This window comes from Macrotis lagotis, chromosome 5 (assembly GCF_037893015.1).
Source record: "Macrotis lagotis isolate mMagLag1 chromosome 5, bilby.v1.9.chrom.fasta, whole genome shotgun sequence".
NCBI lineage: Eukaryota > Metazoa > Chordata > Mammalia > Peramelemorphia > Peramelidae > Macrotis > Macrotis lagotis.
The window spans coordinates 215,433,622-215,452,283 of NC_133662.1; the positions used below are offsets into that span (position 1 = coordinate 215,433,622).

General features: G+C 39.1%; 1 protein-coding gene across 1 annotated transcript in view; it reads right to left on the bottom strand.

Moving 5' to 3' along the window:
* The window catches only part of LOC141489474 (adenosine receptor A3-like), a 22,739-nt gene extending 9,624 nt beyond the window's left edge, over positions 1 to 13,115 (bottom strand). The window contains exons 1-4 of the mRNA XM_074190077.1: positions 12,364 to 13,115; positions 9,505 to 10,078; positions 2,816 to 2,921; positions 1,001 to 1,324 (exon numbers count right to left, since the gene is read on the bottom strand). Of these exons, the coding sequence (XP_074046178.1) occupies positions 1,001 to 1,324; positions 2,816 to 2,921; positions 9,505 to 10,078; positions 12,364 to 12,716 (1,357 nt within the window). The 5' untranslated portion in view covers positions 12,717 to 13,115. The remainder of the gene's footprint in view (positions 1 to 1,000; positions 1,325 to 2,815; positions 2,922 to 9,504; positions 10,079 to 12,363) is intronic.
* Between the last annotated feature and the right edge of the window lie 5,547 nt (positions 13,116 to 18,662).

The window sequence follows — 18,662 nt, forward strand, 5'->3', positions numbered from 1 at the left end:
GGTTTCTGGCCAAAATAGAAACAGTTGCTTTTTACTTTCACTCCAGGCCCATTAGAGCCCAAATTTCCTTACTGCTGTAGAGGGCAACACCATCCTCCCATCCTGCAAGTTCACAATCTAGATATCATTCTAGATTTTTCACTCTCTCTTATCACCTCCCCCCTTCCATCCCCACCCCTCACTCACCCCATATCCAGGTTGTTGTCAAGACCTTTCAATTTCACCTTTGCAGCATCTCTTGAATATACCCCTGCTCTCTTCTGACATTACCATCTCCCCCTCCCTCCAGGTTCTTATCACCTTATGCCTGCCTTACTTCAATAGCTACTGGGACTGGGGCTGGGGGTGGAGCGGGGTGGGGGGTCTGCCTACTTCAAGTCTCTCCATATTCCAATCCATCCTTCATTCAGTCCATAAAGTGATTAATCTACAAACAGATTGAGTAGATCTCTATCCCCTCCAGTACCAAATTCCTAAAAGCTCTTGTTTGGCTTCAAAGTCCTTCACCACCTAGCCCTCTCCTGGCTTCCGGTCTTCTTTTCCCTTCTATCCCATCAGGTGATTTCTGATCCAGAGGCATTGGCTTCCTTGCTCGTCCTCAAATAAGATACTCTTGTCTCTGGACAATTTCTCTGACTGTCCACTAAGCTTAAAAGGCTCCCCCCTCCTCTGCTCTGACTTCTGACCTCCCTGGTTTCCTTTAAGTCCCAATTAAAATCCCATTACCTACAGGAAGCCTTTCTCAACCCCTCTTAACTGTTTTCCATCTTTTCATGATGTCCTATTTACAAGTACAAAGCTTGTTTTGTATATATAGTTAGCTCGTTCTCTCTCTCATTTAGATGATAAGCTCTTTGAGGGCAGGGACACAATGTATTAAATGAAAGAATGAAATGAGGGGTGCTGCAAAAAGAAAAGAAGCCAGTTTGGGGGTGCTGGCCATAATGTACATTACATTGAGCGGTTAATGTGGGTTTCCTCAGTTCCAGCCCAAGGCTACCTGTGTCTCTCCCACCATCGAATACGATCAATTCTGTATAATCCATTGAGTCAGTGCCATAGTCCCTCTGTATGCCACACCAGTACCACCCTGTATCCTCCTTGGTAAGGCATGTCAGAGTGATGATGAACTGCATGCCTGTGTCCTTCAGGAACACTCGGTTGGTGCTGTTAGGTGTGGAAGCAATGATATTGCAGTAGTTACGGTAATAGCCTTTGCACCAATACTTGGGATAGTCCTTGTAGTAGGGGTCATAACTGCAGGTGATGGAAGCCTTATCCTGTACAAAGGCTTCCTTGACCTTTCCATCCATAACTATAGCATCTGTAGTTAAAAAAAATGAACAGAAATTTATTAATCATCATAGTAGACCTTGCCTTCCCAATGAATAAATCATTTTATACCTTTTCCTGACTTTCTCAAGCAATTTTTCTTTCTTTATTCCAATTAAGTCTGCTCTTTACATAAAGAATAAGCTTATCCATCTGTATTTGGTCTCTGTTATGAGTTGCCTCATTCTGACTTAGGGTTAGAAATTAATTCCTTGATGTCTGATTTCAACACAACACCTAGGTAGATTTCTAGGTAGGTAGTTTAGAGTTTCCCAAAACTTCTCCAAGACTAAGGTCACCCAGTTTTCTCAATTCCAAGGTTCTTTTGATCTAAGCAAAGAAGAAGAAAAAGGATGCCCATTGGACAAGGCCGCTGTCTTATTTTCTAACTATATCTCAGTTTTTATTATGAATATGTAGTGACTAAAGCCCTTTCTATACTTTGAACCAATATGACTAGAAGACAGAGTTTTCCACACTATGAATTTGAAAAGATTCACATATTTTAATAAGGAGACTTGAAAAGCTTGTACCATGTTCCCTTACCAATCCTTCTATTTTAAACCTCACAGAATTTAAAACTATTATCTCTTTCACATAGTGCTGTAGAAAAGGGAAGTGAGAAAGGTTGGGGATTTTTTTTCTTCCTGTCACTGCAAAAAGTTTAAAATAGTATTTCAGAGAAGCCTTCTTTGTGCTGTTTCCCTAGTTTGGGTTTCAAGATGTAAAGTTTGCTGTTGAGATCTTTAATCTAGAATATAAATCAACTAGTGAAAGAGTTGCACAAAATGGTCTTTCTTGCCCAGTTAGAGTTTAGGAAATAGGAGAAAAGGAAAAATAATAGTGAAAAAATCATAGTTTTGAAAAGTGTCATCTAGTCTAACCCCAACATTTTAAAGATGTGGAAATTGGCTTCAAAGACATTAAATGACTGACACGAGTAAATACAACTCAACTTACATGGAAATGTGTTTTACATGACTACAATTGTATAATTGCTCTTTCTCAATGAGGAGTGGAAGAGAAAATTTGGAATTCAAAATGTGAAAAAAAATGTTAAAATTGTTTTTACATGTAATTGTGGAAAAATAAAATATTAAAAAAAAGTTAAGTAGCAGATCTGAGATTTGAACTCAAGTCCCCAACATCCAAAGCACCAGAAGAATCACCATCCTCCTCTGCCTCCTCATCACACCATTCTCATTCTGTCAAAAGGGAGGCTCACTTTGAGTGGCATCTCTAAGAAGTTCTGAACTGGGTCCCTGAAGAGGAGGCTTTTGTTGAAAGAGACTTTAGAAAACTGTTCAGTGTGCTCACTTATTTATTGAAGGTTATGACCAATAGTTTCAAATTCCTTCCCCTATTTAACCTCTGAACCAGATAGACTATCCCATTTTGGTATAATCTTCAGACAGAATCAACAGCCCCTGGATCCCTGGCCATCAGTTAACAGTGTTGGAAATGCTCTTTTCCTACCTCTTACCTGTAAAAAAGACACCTAGAAGCATTACGTAGAGTGGCAGCATTGCCCAAGAAGCAAATCCCTGAAAGGAAAGATGGAAGAGCAGTCTTGAGGGACTCCCAGGCCTCTATGGCCAGTCAGATCTGTTAAATGGAACACAGACACACAACTGAGCTCACATTCCATCTGTTTCCTCATTGAAACAAAGCTTGGAGGAAAGTACGTCATTGAGAAACCAGAGGAAGCACCTCGGACAATTGCATATGGCGGCCCAGATTGCTATTGCGGCTGCTGTGACCCTCATTCAGGCCACTTTCACCTCTTAACCATGTCTATGGCCTCCTAAAGGGCCTCCTGGTCTCCAGACTCTATACACAATTAGGTCTCTTACTATGTGATCCTTGGAAAACCTCATAATCTAAGTCCAAGCTTCCTCATTTGCACAGTGAGGAGGTTAGGTTAACCAGAGATCTCCATATTTCCTGTCACCTCTAAATTCTTTGAAAATTCCTTTGAATACTTAGCAAAATTGCAGGTTAGGTAGATTCTTTTGTCACCTTCTCTCTGCATATGACTAATTCTTTGAAATAGAAAATAGCAATTACCAACCATCATGTGAATGTTCTTCTAGAAATTGTTAAAATGTCAGAAGTTTTTTCTTGGTTTGGGTTATCTCAAACTGAGCAAGTTTTTTTGATACATAAATCTTGTATTTGATACATAAATCCTGTTCTGATGGCCAGATCCACCCACCCTCACCTTCCCACTTTAGATCTTTTCCTTGGCTTTCCCCCATTCCTGAAATACTTCTTTTCTTTCCTGCCTTTCTTCAGGTCCCAGCTAAAAATCTAACCTTGTTTAGGATACTTTACCCAGCTCCCTCCCCTTGCCTTCACTCTGGTTTTTACCTCCAATTGAAGTCAATCTATCAGCTATCTATCTGTAGCTATCTATCTATCTATCTATCTATCTATCTATCTATCTATCTATCTATGTATCATCTGTCTGTCTGCTTCTGTGTAATATGTATCTGGAGAGAGAGCGAGCGAGCGAGAGAGAGAGAGAGAACATAACTTCTATGTTTTCTCTCCCATTAGACTGTGAGCTCTCTGAGGGCAAAGACTAGGTTTGATTTTTTTTGTTTGTTTAGGAGAGTTTGTTTTATATTTTTTTATTTTTTGTTTTGCTTTTCTTTATACCTTCAGCACTTATCACAGACTTGGTATTTAGTTGGCACCTAGTCAATGTCTCTTGACTGATTCCATAATACAATAATAGAATCATAGATTTTTTCACTGAAAGGCCAAGACTTCAAGCCCTTCTTTTGACTGAGGAAAGAAGCTGAGACTTTAGGTGATAAAGATGACTTCCCCAGTTACTTTATAACTTGACAGCTAGGTGGTGCAGTGAATATAGCACTGCGCTTGGAGTTAGGACAGAAGTTTGAATCTAGCCTCAGATACTTTATACTTATTGGTTCTGTGACCTTGGGCAAGTCACTGAACCCTGACTGCCTCACATCCAGGACCATCTTCAGCTGTCCTGATCTTTATCTGGCTACTGGATCCATATGGAGGACAAAGTAAGATTGGTGACTTAGCATAGCACGCCCCCCACCCCACTTAATCAGATCCAATTCATATGTTTGTCATGGCATCACCTCCCTGACATCATAGTCTTCTCTGAGAATGAAGGACAAACATCATCATCATCACTCCAATATCCAATCAGAAAGAGGAAGGGTCAACAAGGGATACTGACAAAGTATGAGTTGAAGGATCTTATTATATTTACTTACTATTGCACCCAATCCAGTAGAAAAAAAGGAACTAGTTTTCATTTTTGTTTTTGATTCCTTAGGACCTAGTGCCTTGTATTTTGTGATATGTCTTGATTTGTACCCAAGTATGGAAAATCTGCCCTCAAAGGAAATTCTTCCAAAATTTATTGTTCTAATTCAGGGGTTCTTTACCCTTTTTGTGTCGTGTCCCCCTTTAACAATCTAGTGAAGCCCAAGGACTCTTCCTTAGAATCATGCCTTTAAATGAATAAAATATATAAAACCAATTATGTCAAAAATACTATCATGTAAAGATATATTTTATTTGTAAATATATTTATATAGATATATAGATAAATTTATGTTTATCTTTTTATATATATAGATACATGGGGTTAAGTGACTTGACCAAAATAATTATTATGAGTCCTTCTGACTCCAGGGCTGGTGCTCTATCCATTTATAATAAACACACATACATACATACATGTGTTTACTATTCACAGTCATTCAGGAGACAAGAGCTAGGAAAGTAAATTCATAGACAACTAGGATCTACCAGAATTTTGCCTTGAGACTGGCCCTAAGATGGTAGACCAATTCCATAACCTCTGGAACTATGAACCTCAACTTACTGGCTATTCAGTCTTTCTGACTCCCCTCTCCCAGAAACCCTCACTAAAACCAAACTAAAAATAAAAACAGTAACTCCTACCATAAGTCTCAGTCCAAAGCATCACTCAACTGGTGGATTGTGGGACAGCATCTGCTTCGGCATCTATCATTAGCAAAGTACAACCAAATATGAAGGTATGGACTCTTCCCTTTTTGTCTTTAAAACCTTAGCACGTGGCCCAATGGCTAATAGGTATGTGCTCAATAAATGTTTATTGGTTGAATGCTTGTTGAATTGAGTGGAAAACTGATGCCCATTTTCTTAAAAACAAAAAATCCATCTTGCCAACTTCCTTTTTACTACCTGTTCTTAGTTTATCTCCAATATCTAGCAGGGATGCGAGGAACAAGTCTCTAACTAGGTATTCTATTTTAAAGGTTGCTTTGCTGGTGCAAGGCATTAGGGAATTTTCCAAAGTGCAAAAAGACCAGAGATCACTTACTATCAAGGGATTTATTAAACAGAAGCAGTCCACACACTGTTTCTGAACTCAAGGATCCAGACCCTGACTAATCGAATTACCCACATTCTGAAAACCAGTTCATCGTCTTCTATATTGCTATTCCTTTGGGAGGAAATCTGACCCTTAAAATTCTGGAAAGAAACAAGTTTCTAAGTAAGTCCTGCTCCAAGAGTGGTGGACATGAGTTACTGAATGTCTTCTAGTTAAAAATCAGTTTGCCACTGTGGATATGGACAGATTAAAGAAGATATGAGGGTACTTCTCTTAAAATGTAGGATTAAAATTCTCAGTCATTTAGTCCAATAACCTCATTTACAACTGAGGAAACAGTTCCAGAGAAGGGAAATGATCTGCTCAAGGGCAGAGAGGATCAAGTGGTCAAACCAGCATTCTCTTTGGATTTCCTTTTCCACTGTTTTTTTCCCTACTATTCCAGGTTGAGGAAGGACATGGGTTTGCGGGTTTTTTGCTTTGGTTTCCTCAATGTTTTACAGCTTCCTTAAGGAACTGGAGAAGAGGACACAGATCATTTTGACTGAAAGATTCTTCATAGGATGTGCACTAAGCAGTACAACAGAAAAGAGTGCTAGGTCTAGAGTCAGGAAGGCTCATCTTCCCAAATTCTGGCCTCAGACACTTCTTTGCTTTGTGACCCTGTATAAGTCATTTAACTATTTGCCTCAGTTTCCTCATCTGGAAAATGAATTGTAGAAAGAAATGATAAACTACTCCAATATCTTTGCCAAAAACAAACAAATCCAAAGAGGTTGTGAAGAGTCTGACACAACTGAAAAATGACTGAACAAACAGCTCAGTTCATTGGGGGTTAACAAGTTCCCTTTGTATCTAAAGAGAAACCAGGTCAGAGAGCTGACCAATAAGCAACCCTGAGTTGGTACACAAAATGAGGGCAGAGGATGAATTAGAATTCTAATTATGGTCTGAGAATAAGATTAGGCTAAAGATAAACTCTTCTGGTTAAATATTAATGAGCACATTCTGTTTTCAGGTTTCTCTGATTTTAAAGTAAGAATGCATGTTTTTGTCTTTGTACTTAAAGCACCTTATACAATTGATGCTCTTATTGAGTTGGTTTCAAAAGAACAATCTTCTCAAAGGGTATGAACAGGCAGTTTTCAAATGTAGAAATTAAAGCTCTAATTAATAAGTTCCAAATCATTATTGATTTGAGAAATGCAAATTTTAACAACTATGAGGTATCTTCTCACACCTATCAGATTGACTAAGATAAATGAAAGGGGAAATGATTAATGTTGGAGAGGATGTGGGAAGATTGGGACATTGATGTATTGGGGTTTTTGTTTGTTTGTTTCTTTTTAGTTTTTGCAAGGCAATGGGGTTAACTTGGGTCCTCTTGACTCCAGGGCCAGTGCTCTCTATCCGCTGCTCCACCTAGCTACCCTGACATTAATGTATTGTTGAGGGAATTGAAGAGCAATATGGACAGCAATAAAACTGATCATACCCTTTGACTCAGAAATACCAATACTAGGCCTATATCCAAATCCTAAAAAAAAATGGGAAAAGCCTCACATTTTCAAAAATATTTATAGCAACTCTTTTTTTAGTGACAAAGAATTGGAAATTGAGGGGATGACCATCAATTGGGGAAAGGTTGAACAAGTCGATGGTACATGAATGCCATGGAGTAGCATTGTTCTGTAAGAAACCATGAAACCATGACTCTAGAAAAGTGTGGGGCAAATTACAGGAGCTGATGCTGAGAGAAGGGAGCAGAACCAAGGCAACATTGTACACATTAGCAATAACCTTGTGAGCTGATCAATATTGATGGATGCTGCTCCTCTCAGAAGTTCAGAGAGCTAGAATAACCCTGGGACACCTGTTATGGACAATGCTATCCAAATCCAGAGAGGGAAAACCCCCAAAAAACACAGAATGTGAATGAATACTATGTTCACTTTTTAAAAACTTCTTTTATGTTTTTCCTTGCTATCTCATGATTTTCTTTCTTTTTCCTTAGTCCTAATTCTTCATATACAAAATGACTAAAATGTAAACATGCAGAACACAAATGTGTATATATATGTATATATATATATGCATATATATATATATATATGTATATATATATATATATATATATATATACAACTTTTACCAGATTGTTAATTACTGAGAGGAGGGGGTTGGGAAAGGAGGGTGGTAGAAAAATGTGTAACTTTATAAACATACAGTTGGATGAATATTGAAAAACTTTCATAATATGTAACTGGAAAAATAAAATAAAATATCAATAAAAAGACAGTTTGTGTTATTTAATCAAAAGCTCTTTGTTCTTGTTTTAATAAAGCAATAATTTTAAAATAAAAGTGAAAATCTATGTATGGGATGTAGTGAGAGGGTGAAGCATTGACTCTGGAGAACTGGATTCAGATCCCATCCATGAAATTTGTTATTTCATATTCATGTGACCTTAGGCAAGTCACCTTCTTCATCAGTAAAATGAAGGGTTGGTCTACATGACCCTTGAGGTCTTTTCAAATTGTAAACCCCATGATCTCAGCAAACTCCAGTTGAAACCTGTCATCACCCCACCCCCATTCTTCAAACATTAACAGGGCAATAGGATCATAGGATGGAGTCGTCCAGTCCAGTCCCTTCATTTTACAGATGTGGAAACAGAAGCCACAAAGGGATCTTAGAATTTTAAGACTGGAAGTAACTTGCCTGAATTCATTCAGGCAGAACCCAGATTCAATTTCAGGTTTTCTAACTACAAATCTAGGGTTTCCATTTACCACAAAACTTATACAAGTTAAAGTGACAACTTCATGACAAGAACCTATCTACCTATCTTAATTGTACCACACCTTAAGATAGAATTGCTATTGCTAGTCACTTTAGTTGTGTCCGATTCTCTCCAATTCCCTTTGGGCTTTTCTTGCCAGAGATACTGGAGAGATTTCCCATTTCCTTCTCTAGCTCATTTTACAGATATAGAAACTGAGACAAATAGAGTTGAGTGACTTTCCCAGGGTCAAGGTGATGTGCTTAAAAATTCATTGTACATACTGCTGCTGAGCCTGGGTTGTGAGGTAGCAGTGATACCATTGCCTATTCTCCTGTTGCCTAAGTTCCTTACATGAGATGAGAAGTGAAACCATATAGTAGGAGTGACACTGGAGACCCTGAAGTAGAAAAGTTCCATCCTATGATTTGGAACATAGGGGAATGCCTAGAAATGTGGAGAAGAGGACAAAAGCCTTCTCCTCCACACACTTTTGGTCAAATCAAAGGGCTCTCCTGTAGAAAGCTGACCATTTGCTAGCTACAACCAATTGTGCTGCTGTATCTATCTCACACAACCCTTCCCCAAGCAAGTAGCTATGGCCCATGTTAAGGTATCATCTTTTATTCGATCAAGGATGTACACAAGTCAATTCAATGGTTCAAATCATCATTCTGTTCAGTCTGCTCCCCATCCGTCCTTCCCAGTAGGTATGAAGAACAGGATTGTTGTTAGGAGAATGGTACAGATCTCATTGTTCAACATGTTTACGTCTTACTGAGTCTTTTAGTTCCCATTTTATAGATAAAGAGATGGAGCAATCTCTGACATACATTGCTCAGACTTCCTCATAAGTTCAGAATGGTTGAATTTTCCCAAAGCTGGAGTCCCATCCTCTACAGAGCAAAGACAGAGGGGGATTGTTAATGAGATGATGAACCAAAGGACCCCTTATGTCTCCACCATGGGAAATGATGAGGACTGGCCATTGTCATTCCCAAGGTTTCTATTCTGAAGTTTGTTCAGTGTTCAAGGAGTCAGAAGGTCTCTGGAGGATATAGGATTTGAGGATCAGGAGGTAGGTTTCCTTGAACTTTTTTATTTTGCAAGCATACACAATGGGATTCATCATGGAATTGGCATGAGATAGCAAAATGCCAAAGCAGAGCAAAATTGGAGGTATGTTCTCTTCAGAGGTGAAATAAGAAATACAGTTCATAATGGACAGAGGCAGCCATGATAAGGCAAACAAGAAGAGGATGAGAAACAGGGACTTGGCTGTCTTGAATTCCCTCCCATAGAATGCACCTCTAGAGCCTGAGAAGTTCTGTCTGAGTTTGTTCCGGATGACACAGAAAATGTCAACATAGATGGCACACATGATGATCAACGGGATGAAGATCCAGGTGAAAAAGCTGAAATAGACCATGTAGTCCATCCTAATAACTGATCTGAAGAGGCACTGGAGAGAGCCGTTATTCCCAGGGCTCTCATTCCAGCCAAACATGGGGACCAGTCCAACCAGAATCGACACCAGCCAGCACAACCCCAAGGCCATCCAAATTCTTCTCTGAGTGATCACTCTTTTGTATCTGTTAGGAGGGGAAAGAACTGATAGTTTTAAGGCAGAAATTCCTAGAGAATGGAAAACAGAGGAGACAGGAAGAAAGAACAAATATTCTATCTTCAGAATTTTCTCAAGAGCAGGCTGATATTCCTTTGATTCCATGTTTAAATAGTATAGATATGAGAGAAACAGAGTATTTCAGTTTGAATTAAAATTTTCACATCTTCTTTGGAGAGATTTCCTTAAGGCAAGAGACATATATATTTGAGATGGATAGCTCAATGACTTCATAGGAACATTTGCAGCACTGGTATTGTGAAAAGAACACTGGACCTATAGCCAGAAAACCTGGACTTGAATCCTGGTTCTATCAATTAATAACTTGTATAACCTAGGGCAGCTAGGTGGCACAGGGGTAGAGCACCGGCCCTGGAGTCAAGAGGACCTAAATTCAAATCCAGCCTCTGACACAATTGCCTAGCTGTGTGACCTTGGGCAAGTCACTTAACCCCATTGCCTTACAAAAACAAAAACTTGTATAACCTTAGGAAAGGCCCTTGTCTGGGCCTCAGTTTCCTCATCTGATAAAGGAGGAGATTGGACTTGATCTCTAAATCTTATGGTTCCATTCCAAGAATTTTCAAAATTCATGAGGATATTTTTCCTAAGAATTCCTCCATCTGATGTCTTTGGTGAAAGGGGTAAATTTTTAAGAAGGGAGAGAACAATTGACAGGGACCATCTAATAGGAGAGCCATTGCAGGGGGCTCTTCACTCCCACTTCTTTTTTTCATAGTCTATGGCCAGGTTGAAGCATTGAAAACTAGGATGTAGAATGACAGGTCTATTATCATCTGGGGAATTAGCCAAACATGGCATGGTACAAGAATGTAACTGAATATTTCTGTGCCACAAGAAAGGACAAGTATGGAGAATTCAGAAAATGACAAAAGACATAGTAACCAATTCTGAGTAAAGCAAACAGAAGCAAGAAAACAATGTAAAAAATAATGCCCACAATAATGTAAGTGGAAAGACCAATAAAAGGCAACTGACTAATATATAATTAAATTGACCAAGTTTGGTCCATGCGAATAGATAAGAAAATGCACTCCTCCCATTTATGAATTGGGGAGTAACTATGGGTATAAAATATCATAAATGATGTAAGATACAATCTGTATCTCCTCTGGTTTTGTGAGCTCTTTTTAATAAAATTTTTATTTCTAAGTAAAAGTTAATGGCAAGGGAAGTAGGAGTACATTCAGAAATATATATATGCATACACACATATAAGAGAGATGGAATATAACAATTTTCCATTTAAACTTTGGAAATTCTGGGTTTTTTTGTTTTTTTTTTATCATTTAATCAAGCTCTAAACCCCTTGGTAAGAAGGAAAGACTGAGCTGGAGGGACACATTTCCAAAGCACAGTACAAATAGTTAACTTTCTTGTGAGACTGCTTACCCAGTTGGAGAAAGAAAAGGGGGAAAGTTGCATTTTTATGGCAGAAAATCAATTGGCAATATCTCCTTACTTTTTTGTCTCTTTAACCATTGGTCTGAGCTTATTTGGTCCCTTAAGAATTACAGAAAATTTCACATGAATTATTCTTTTTGTAAGGGTTTTTTTTTTTGCAAGGCAAATGGGGTTAAGTGGTTTGCCCAAAGCCACACAGCTAGGTAATTATTAAGTGTCTGAGACTGGATTTGAACCCAGGTACTCCTGACTCCAGGGCTGGTGCTTTATCCACTGTGCCACCTAGCCATCCCAAATTATGCTTTTGATTAGAAAATACATTGATCAGATAGTCAATCAATCTGTGAGAACAGAGTTGAGACAAAAGAACATCACTCTGCCCCTGAAGTGGATATAGAGACAGCAAAATGCAGGGTTGGGAGTGGGGATGGGAGACAGAGAAAAGTTTTAGTTCAGTTATGCTTAGGCAGCCAAACTATAAAAGTGAAAGAGGAAAAAAAGTTTTAGTTTTTCTCCCCTCCTGCTACGTCCAGTACCATTTGGAAACTCTTTTCCCATATTGGGATTTGGAGCTGCAAATGATCTCACAAACCACTTAGTCCAACACTCTAATTTTAAAGATAAAGGAATTGTGACTCAGAGAGGCTGGCTTGTCCAAAGTCATTGGAAATACATTTCCAAGGCAGGATTTGAACCCTCTGACTCTAAAAGCTGGTACAATTCCAGAATCGAGCTTTGTAGATGCCACTCTCACTCCCAACAGTAATCTGACTCTTCCAAACCCCCATTCTCTTCCCCAATTCCTCAGCAACTGGCAGACAATGGTACCTGATCGTAAGCTTGACCCTCAGATAGCGATCCACAGCAATGGCCAGCAGAGACATAATGGAGGCATGGGTAAAGATCAAGAGCAGACAAGTCATAAAAAGGCAACCATAGAAGGGAGTCGTCATGCCCAAACTAATCACAATGGCAAGAGGCATGACTAGCACACCCACAGCGATGTCAGCCAGGGCCAGAGAGACAATAAAATAGAAGGTGGTATTCTGCAGGCTTGGGTTCAACTTTACCACCCAGATGACAAGCACATTGCCTACAATGGCACAAAGTCCAATGACACTTTCTATAGTGATATATGTTATTTTCCAAGTCAGAGAAGTACTTGTGCTATTTTCAGGCATTTTTCTTCCCAGATGGGAGATGATCAAGGGGTGCAAGCAAAGGAACCACTTGGAGGTGGTGAAGTTGGCACTGAGATATCAGCACTATAAACGATCTTTCCAGAAGGCCAAGATCACCAAATTGTTAAGTCTCATCATTCTTCCATTTCTTTTTCTTGTTGGTGGAGAACACTCTTGGAGCCACCCTGACCTTTACAGAGTATCCATTGAAGAGCAGAGCTATTGAATCTTCTCCAAGGGTTACATCCCCATTAAGATCCTGGAAGTCTTGATGGAAGGTTCTTTGTGGATTGGAGTCTTCCGAGTGTGGTTCTCCAAAGTTGTTACTGCTGATTCCCCAAACTGAGAGTCTGAATCTTTTTTTGCTGACTGCTACTCTTAGAGCTCTCCAAGTTCCATCAAGATAAGCTCCACTCTTTGGTGGTATTTCAGGAAGTGAGATAATCAAGAGGAAGTATTGGGCCAAGAAAGATTTCAGTCTGAAGAACAAAGGGGAGGAGGGAAGACTTAGGGAAAGGAAAGAAGCTGAGGTTGATGTAGAGAATGTTGCATATTTGAAACCCTACCAGGGATTCAAGGGAAGAGTAGAACTGGGCATGAGTCTAGATTTGGGAAACAAGAGGCAAATGTGTGATCAAGTAGGATTCCTGACTTTTTTGCTTCTTTGTAAGAAAATTTCTATTCAATAAGGGAAATCACCAATTGATTTTTGGATATTTTGAACTGAACATCCCAAAAGGCATTTCAAACTCAACTTGGCCAACTCAGAACTCAATCATCTTCCATCACCAACTCACCTCTTTTCCTAACTTCTGAGGTCCAAGCACCCTGAACCAAGGATATCACCATTCTTCCAGTCACTAATATTCAAACCTTGGGATCATCCTCCACTCCTCACAATTCCCTTATCCCACACATCTACTCAGTTGCTAAGTCTTATTGATTTCACATTCATAACATTTCTCACATTTCTCTCCTCCTCTCTACTCACATGGCTATTTCTCTACTTCAGGCCTTCATCATCTGTTACAGAATAATTGCAATCATCTCATCAGTTTTTTTTTCCCCTCTAAGGTCTCCCTTGTCCAATCCATACTTTAGACATCTTAGAAAGCTCAGGTCTGACTGCCTTGACTTCTCTTCTCAATAAACCTAATGTCTTTGTGTTATGTTTAGAATTACATACCCATACCCATATCAGTTTAGCACTTAAAGTTCTTCATAATCTATCTCTAACCTGCCTTTTCAATCCTATTATACTTTAATCCCCTTCATACCTACTGACTTTCTTACGCTCCCTTATACATGACATTCCATCTCCCACTGCCATGGATTTTTTTTTTTAGGCTCTCCCTTTCCTCTTCATTGCTACCTTGTAATCTCTAGTTTCCTTCAAACTCCACCTTCTAAATGAGGTCTTTCTGGACCCCTGCCCTCAGCTGCCAGGGTCACTCCCTTTAAATAACTTGGGACTTAATTTGTATCTATTTTATTCACATAGATTTTGTATATGCGTATGCACATATTATGTTTGCCCCCTGAAGGCAGAGACTGTTTCAAACAGAGAACAGAAATCCCTACAATTCTTAACATATAGCAAGCACATAATATATGTTTATAGGTTGATTAATTGACTGACCTTGAATTCCAGGAGCATCAACTTGATTTGTTAGAGACAACAGGGAGCCACTGAAAGCAGGATTTTGAGTAGACTTTACCAGATCTTCACATCAGAATTATGTCTGGGAATATAGCCATATCTGAAAGATGGTTTGGCTGGGAAAGAGTACAGGCAGGAAGAAGAACCATAGGAAACTATTGGGGTTTTTATGGCAGAAAATCAATTAGCAATATCTCATATCGCCTTACTTTTTTGTCTCTTTACCATTGTCTCTTTACCAGAGTCCAGGCAAGTGGCAATGAGAGACTATATTACAATGTTGGTTGTGGGAAAAGAGGAGGAAAGGAAAATACATTAACTTTGGAATCAGGTCATGTTTGTTAAAATCCCAGCTTTGACCTTGGCCAAGTCACTGCATCTCTGGAGCTTTGATTCAGGGGTGTTCTAGAGCCAAGTGTGAACCTCAAAATCCACCCTGGTCAAATGTTCAATGTGCACATTCACCCTGAAATCAGCAAGCACTGTTGATTGCCTAGACTTCAGAAAGTGAAGGAGAAAATATTTATAAAGTAGACAAAGAGTGTGCCATGACTACATTTTTCCTCCAGAGAGCTACTGATTAAACATTTCTCAACATGCCCCTTCTTCAGATTCCTAATCTATAAATTGAGGACATTGAACCATATGACTCTAAAAATCCCTTCCAGTTCTTACACTCTGACTACAACTCTTTAAGAATCAAAACCACTATCAGTGCTCTTTTAAAAGACTATAGATGGTAGAGAATATAAGAGAAACACTCAACTTCTGAAAAAGAACAAAGAATAGCTGCTACACCCATCAGTCAGGGAGTTTGATTTTGATTTTGTCTAAAATCTTAGGACTTATTATTAAAAGAATATTGAGTGAATGTTTAGAAAGAGAAGAAATTCCAGGATACAATCTTGGGGGACAGTCATGTTTAGTGGTCAAAAGATGAAATGGTGGTCTACCAGAGGAGAATGAGAAAGTGTAAGCAAACAGGGAGAATAAGAACCAAAAGCTTCATAAAAAAACATGGAAGAAGTTAAAAACTGCAGAAAGGGAAAATAGGAGACACTAATGAATTGGAGATAATAATTCCAATTAAAGGATGAGGTTCAAAGCCAAAGTGGAAAAAAGATTGAGAAGGGAGTGAGAGCTGAGTAAATTAAGGTGACATTCCAATCACCTTCTTAGGATTTGGATATGAAGAGACTGGTTAAAGGAGATAGGAGAGTAAGGCTAAGTGAAGATTTTTTAATGAGAGGAAAAAATTGGGTATATTTGAAAGCATTACAAAAGAAGTCATTACAAAAGAAGATACTAGAAATGAGAATGATAAGTGGGGGGGGGAGTCGCCAAATGAGTCAGAAGAGAATGGTTTCAAGGGCACAAGTAATTGGGTTGGTTTTAGAAAGGGAATGATATAGATGGGCTACTATGGGGCTATATTATGGGGAAAAGGAAGAAAAATGAATGGCCTGTTTTATAAAGAAAGAGATGAGGTTTGGGGCGGCTAGGTGACGCAGTTGATAAAGCACTGTCCCTGGAGTCAGGAATACCTGGGTTCAAATCCTGTCTCAGACACTTAATAATTACCTAGCTGTGTGGCCTTGGGCAAGCCACTTAACCCCATTTGCCTTGCAAAAACCTAAAAAAAAAGAGGTGAGGTTCAAAAACACAAAAAGAAAGAAATGATGGAATCTGAACACATCTTGATACCCAACATGCTCAATAAATGTCAGTTAAAAAAAAGAAAAAAAAGAGATGAGGTTCTTTGTAGAGAATAGTTGTGTAGGAGCCTAGTGGAAAGGAGAAAATTTGGTATAGCCATCAAAAGGGAAAGTAGATAATCAAGCACAAAAATAGAATTGTCACACAATAATAATCTGGTCATTTTAGATTAAAAAACATTTATAGTGAATTCAATGATTTATAATGGATTCAATGAGCAGAGTTGCACGATTTTTCTCCAGTAGAATTTAGAAGCATGCAATGAGGAGAAAAAGTTGCTTATGAAGAGAACCTAGGTTGGGACTTAGCAAAAGAAAAATGATGATAGGACAAGGGGATGGGAATGGGACGTATTTAGATGCCTACTATGTGCCTGCATTGTGCTATAAATACTCTCTTTTGATCCTCACAAATATAAAGTTTTGCACTTGAATACAAAAAATCAGTTCCTCAAATGGGGGAAGTATGAATGGATTGACAACCTTTCCAGAAAAATAGTTGTCTAAGTTACAAGACTTGCAAGATTTGAAATGAATCAGTGGTGTGATGTGGCAATTAAAAAACTTCATTCAGGTATGACTGCCTTACTATGACATGAAAATGAAGTCAGCAGCTTAGTCAAGGAAATCCAAAAAAATGCTGAAGACAATAGCATACTAAAAACCAGCTTAGGTCAAATGGATAAAACAGTTCAAAAAATTATTGAGGAGAAGAATGCTTTAAAAAGCAAAATTGGCCAGATGGAAAAAGAGATAAGAAAACTCTCTGAGGAAAACAAATCCTTCAGACAAAGAATAGAACTCAGGGAGATTGATGAATTTATGAGAAATTAGGACTCAATACTTCAAAACCAAAAAAATGAAAAATTAGAAGAAAATGGGAAACATCTCATTGAAAAAAACAACTGATATGGAAAAAAGATTTAGGAAGGATAATTTAAAAATTATTGGAATACCTGAAAGTTATGATCAGGAAAAGAGCCTTGACATCATTTTCAAAGAATTACTACAGGAAAATTGCCCTGATATCCTAGAAGCAGAGGGAAAAATAGAAATGGAGAGAGTCCACCAATCCCCCCAAGAAAGCGATCCCAAAAAACCAACCCCTAGGAATATTATAGCCAAGTTCCAGAACTCCCAAGTCAAAGAGAAAATATTACAAGCAGCCAGAAGGACACAGTTCAAATATTGTGGAGTGAAGTCAGGATCACACAGGACTTAGCAGCAGCTACATTGGAAGCTCGTAGGGCTTGGAATACAATATACAGGAAGGCAAGAGAGCTTAGAATGCAGCCAAGGATGAATTACCCAGCAAGACTGAATGTCCTCTTCCAGGGAAAAAGATGGACTTTCAATGAACCAGGGGAATTTCAAATGGTCCTGTTGGAATGGCCAGAGCTGAACAGAAGGTTTGATCTTCAGATACAGGACTCAGGTGAAGCATAGAGATTGGAGGAGAAGGGGAAAATATGAGGGACTTAATGATGATGAACTGCATGTATTCCTGTATAGAAAAATGATACTGATAATACTCATATGAACCTTCTTAATTAACAGAGCAGGTAGAAGGAGCTTTTATAGTTGAAGCACAGGAGAAAGCTGAATTTGAAGATAAAATATGGTACAAAAATGGAGTCAATAGAAAAAAGGGAAATGTAATAGGAGGAAAAAAAGGAGAGGGGGAATAGGCCAAGATATCTCATAATAAGATTTTTCTTTATTACAATGAACTATTGCAATGATATGAAAGGGAGGAAGGCAAGGGGGAATGGGGGAATCTTCACTCTCATCAGAGGTGGCTAGGAGAGGACACAGAAAATATACTCAATGAGGTATAAGCATCTGGAGTAAGAAGGAGAGGGGGGGAAGGGGGGATGTGAGTGATGGAGGAGAGGATGGACCATGGTGGGAGAGTGGTCAGATATAACACATTTTTTTTTTTTACTTCTTACAAGGGGCTGGGATTGGAAGGCCTGTCCGGGACCATAGGGCCAGGTGGATGCTGGGTCTAAGGGGTAGTAGGGGAGCTCGGGGCCTCTTGGCCCCAGGGCCAGGGATCTGTCTGCTGCACCACTCAGCAACCCTATGGTAGAGGTAGAGTGAAAGGAGAGAGAGAAAATATAATACATAGTAGTGGAGAAATACGAAAAGAGGGAGTTATGATCGGCAATGGCAATGGTGGAAAATTATGGAAGTAACTTTTGTGATGGACTTACCATAAAGAATGTGATCCACCCACAACAGAGTTGCTGGTGTTGGAACAAAGACTGAAGCACATTTTTTATTATTATTATTTTGGGGGGGGGTGCAGGGCAAATGGGGCTGGGTGGCCTGCCTGGGGCCACATAACTGGATGATCTTTGGGTGCCTGAGGCCGGTTTTGGACCCGCGTGCTCCTGGCTCAAGGGCCAATGCTCTGTCTGCCATCCAGCCACCCCTACTATTATTACTATTTTATTTGATTTTGGGTCTTTTTATCCTTTTTTTTTTTTTTTTTTTTGGTTTTTGCAGGGCAGTGGGGTTGAGGTGGCTTTCATGTCACACGGCTGGGGGATTGTTGGGTGTATGGGG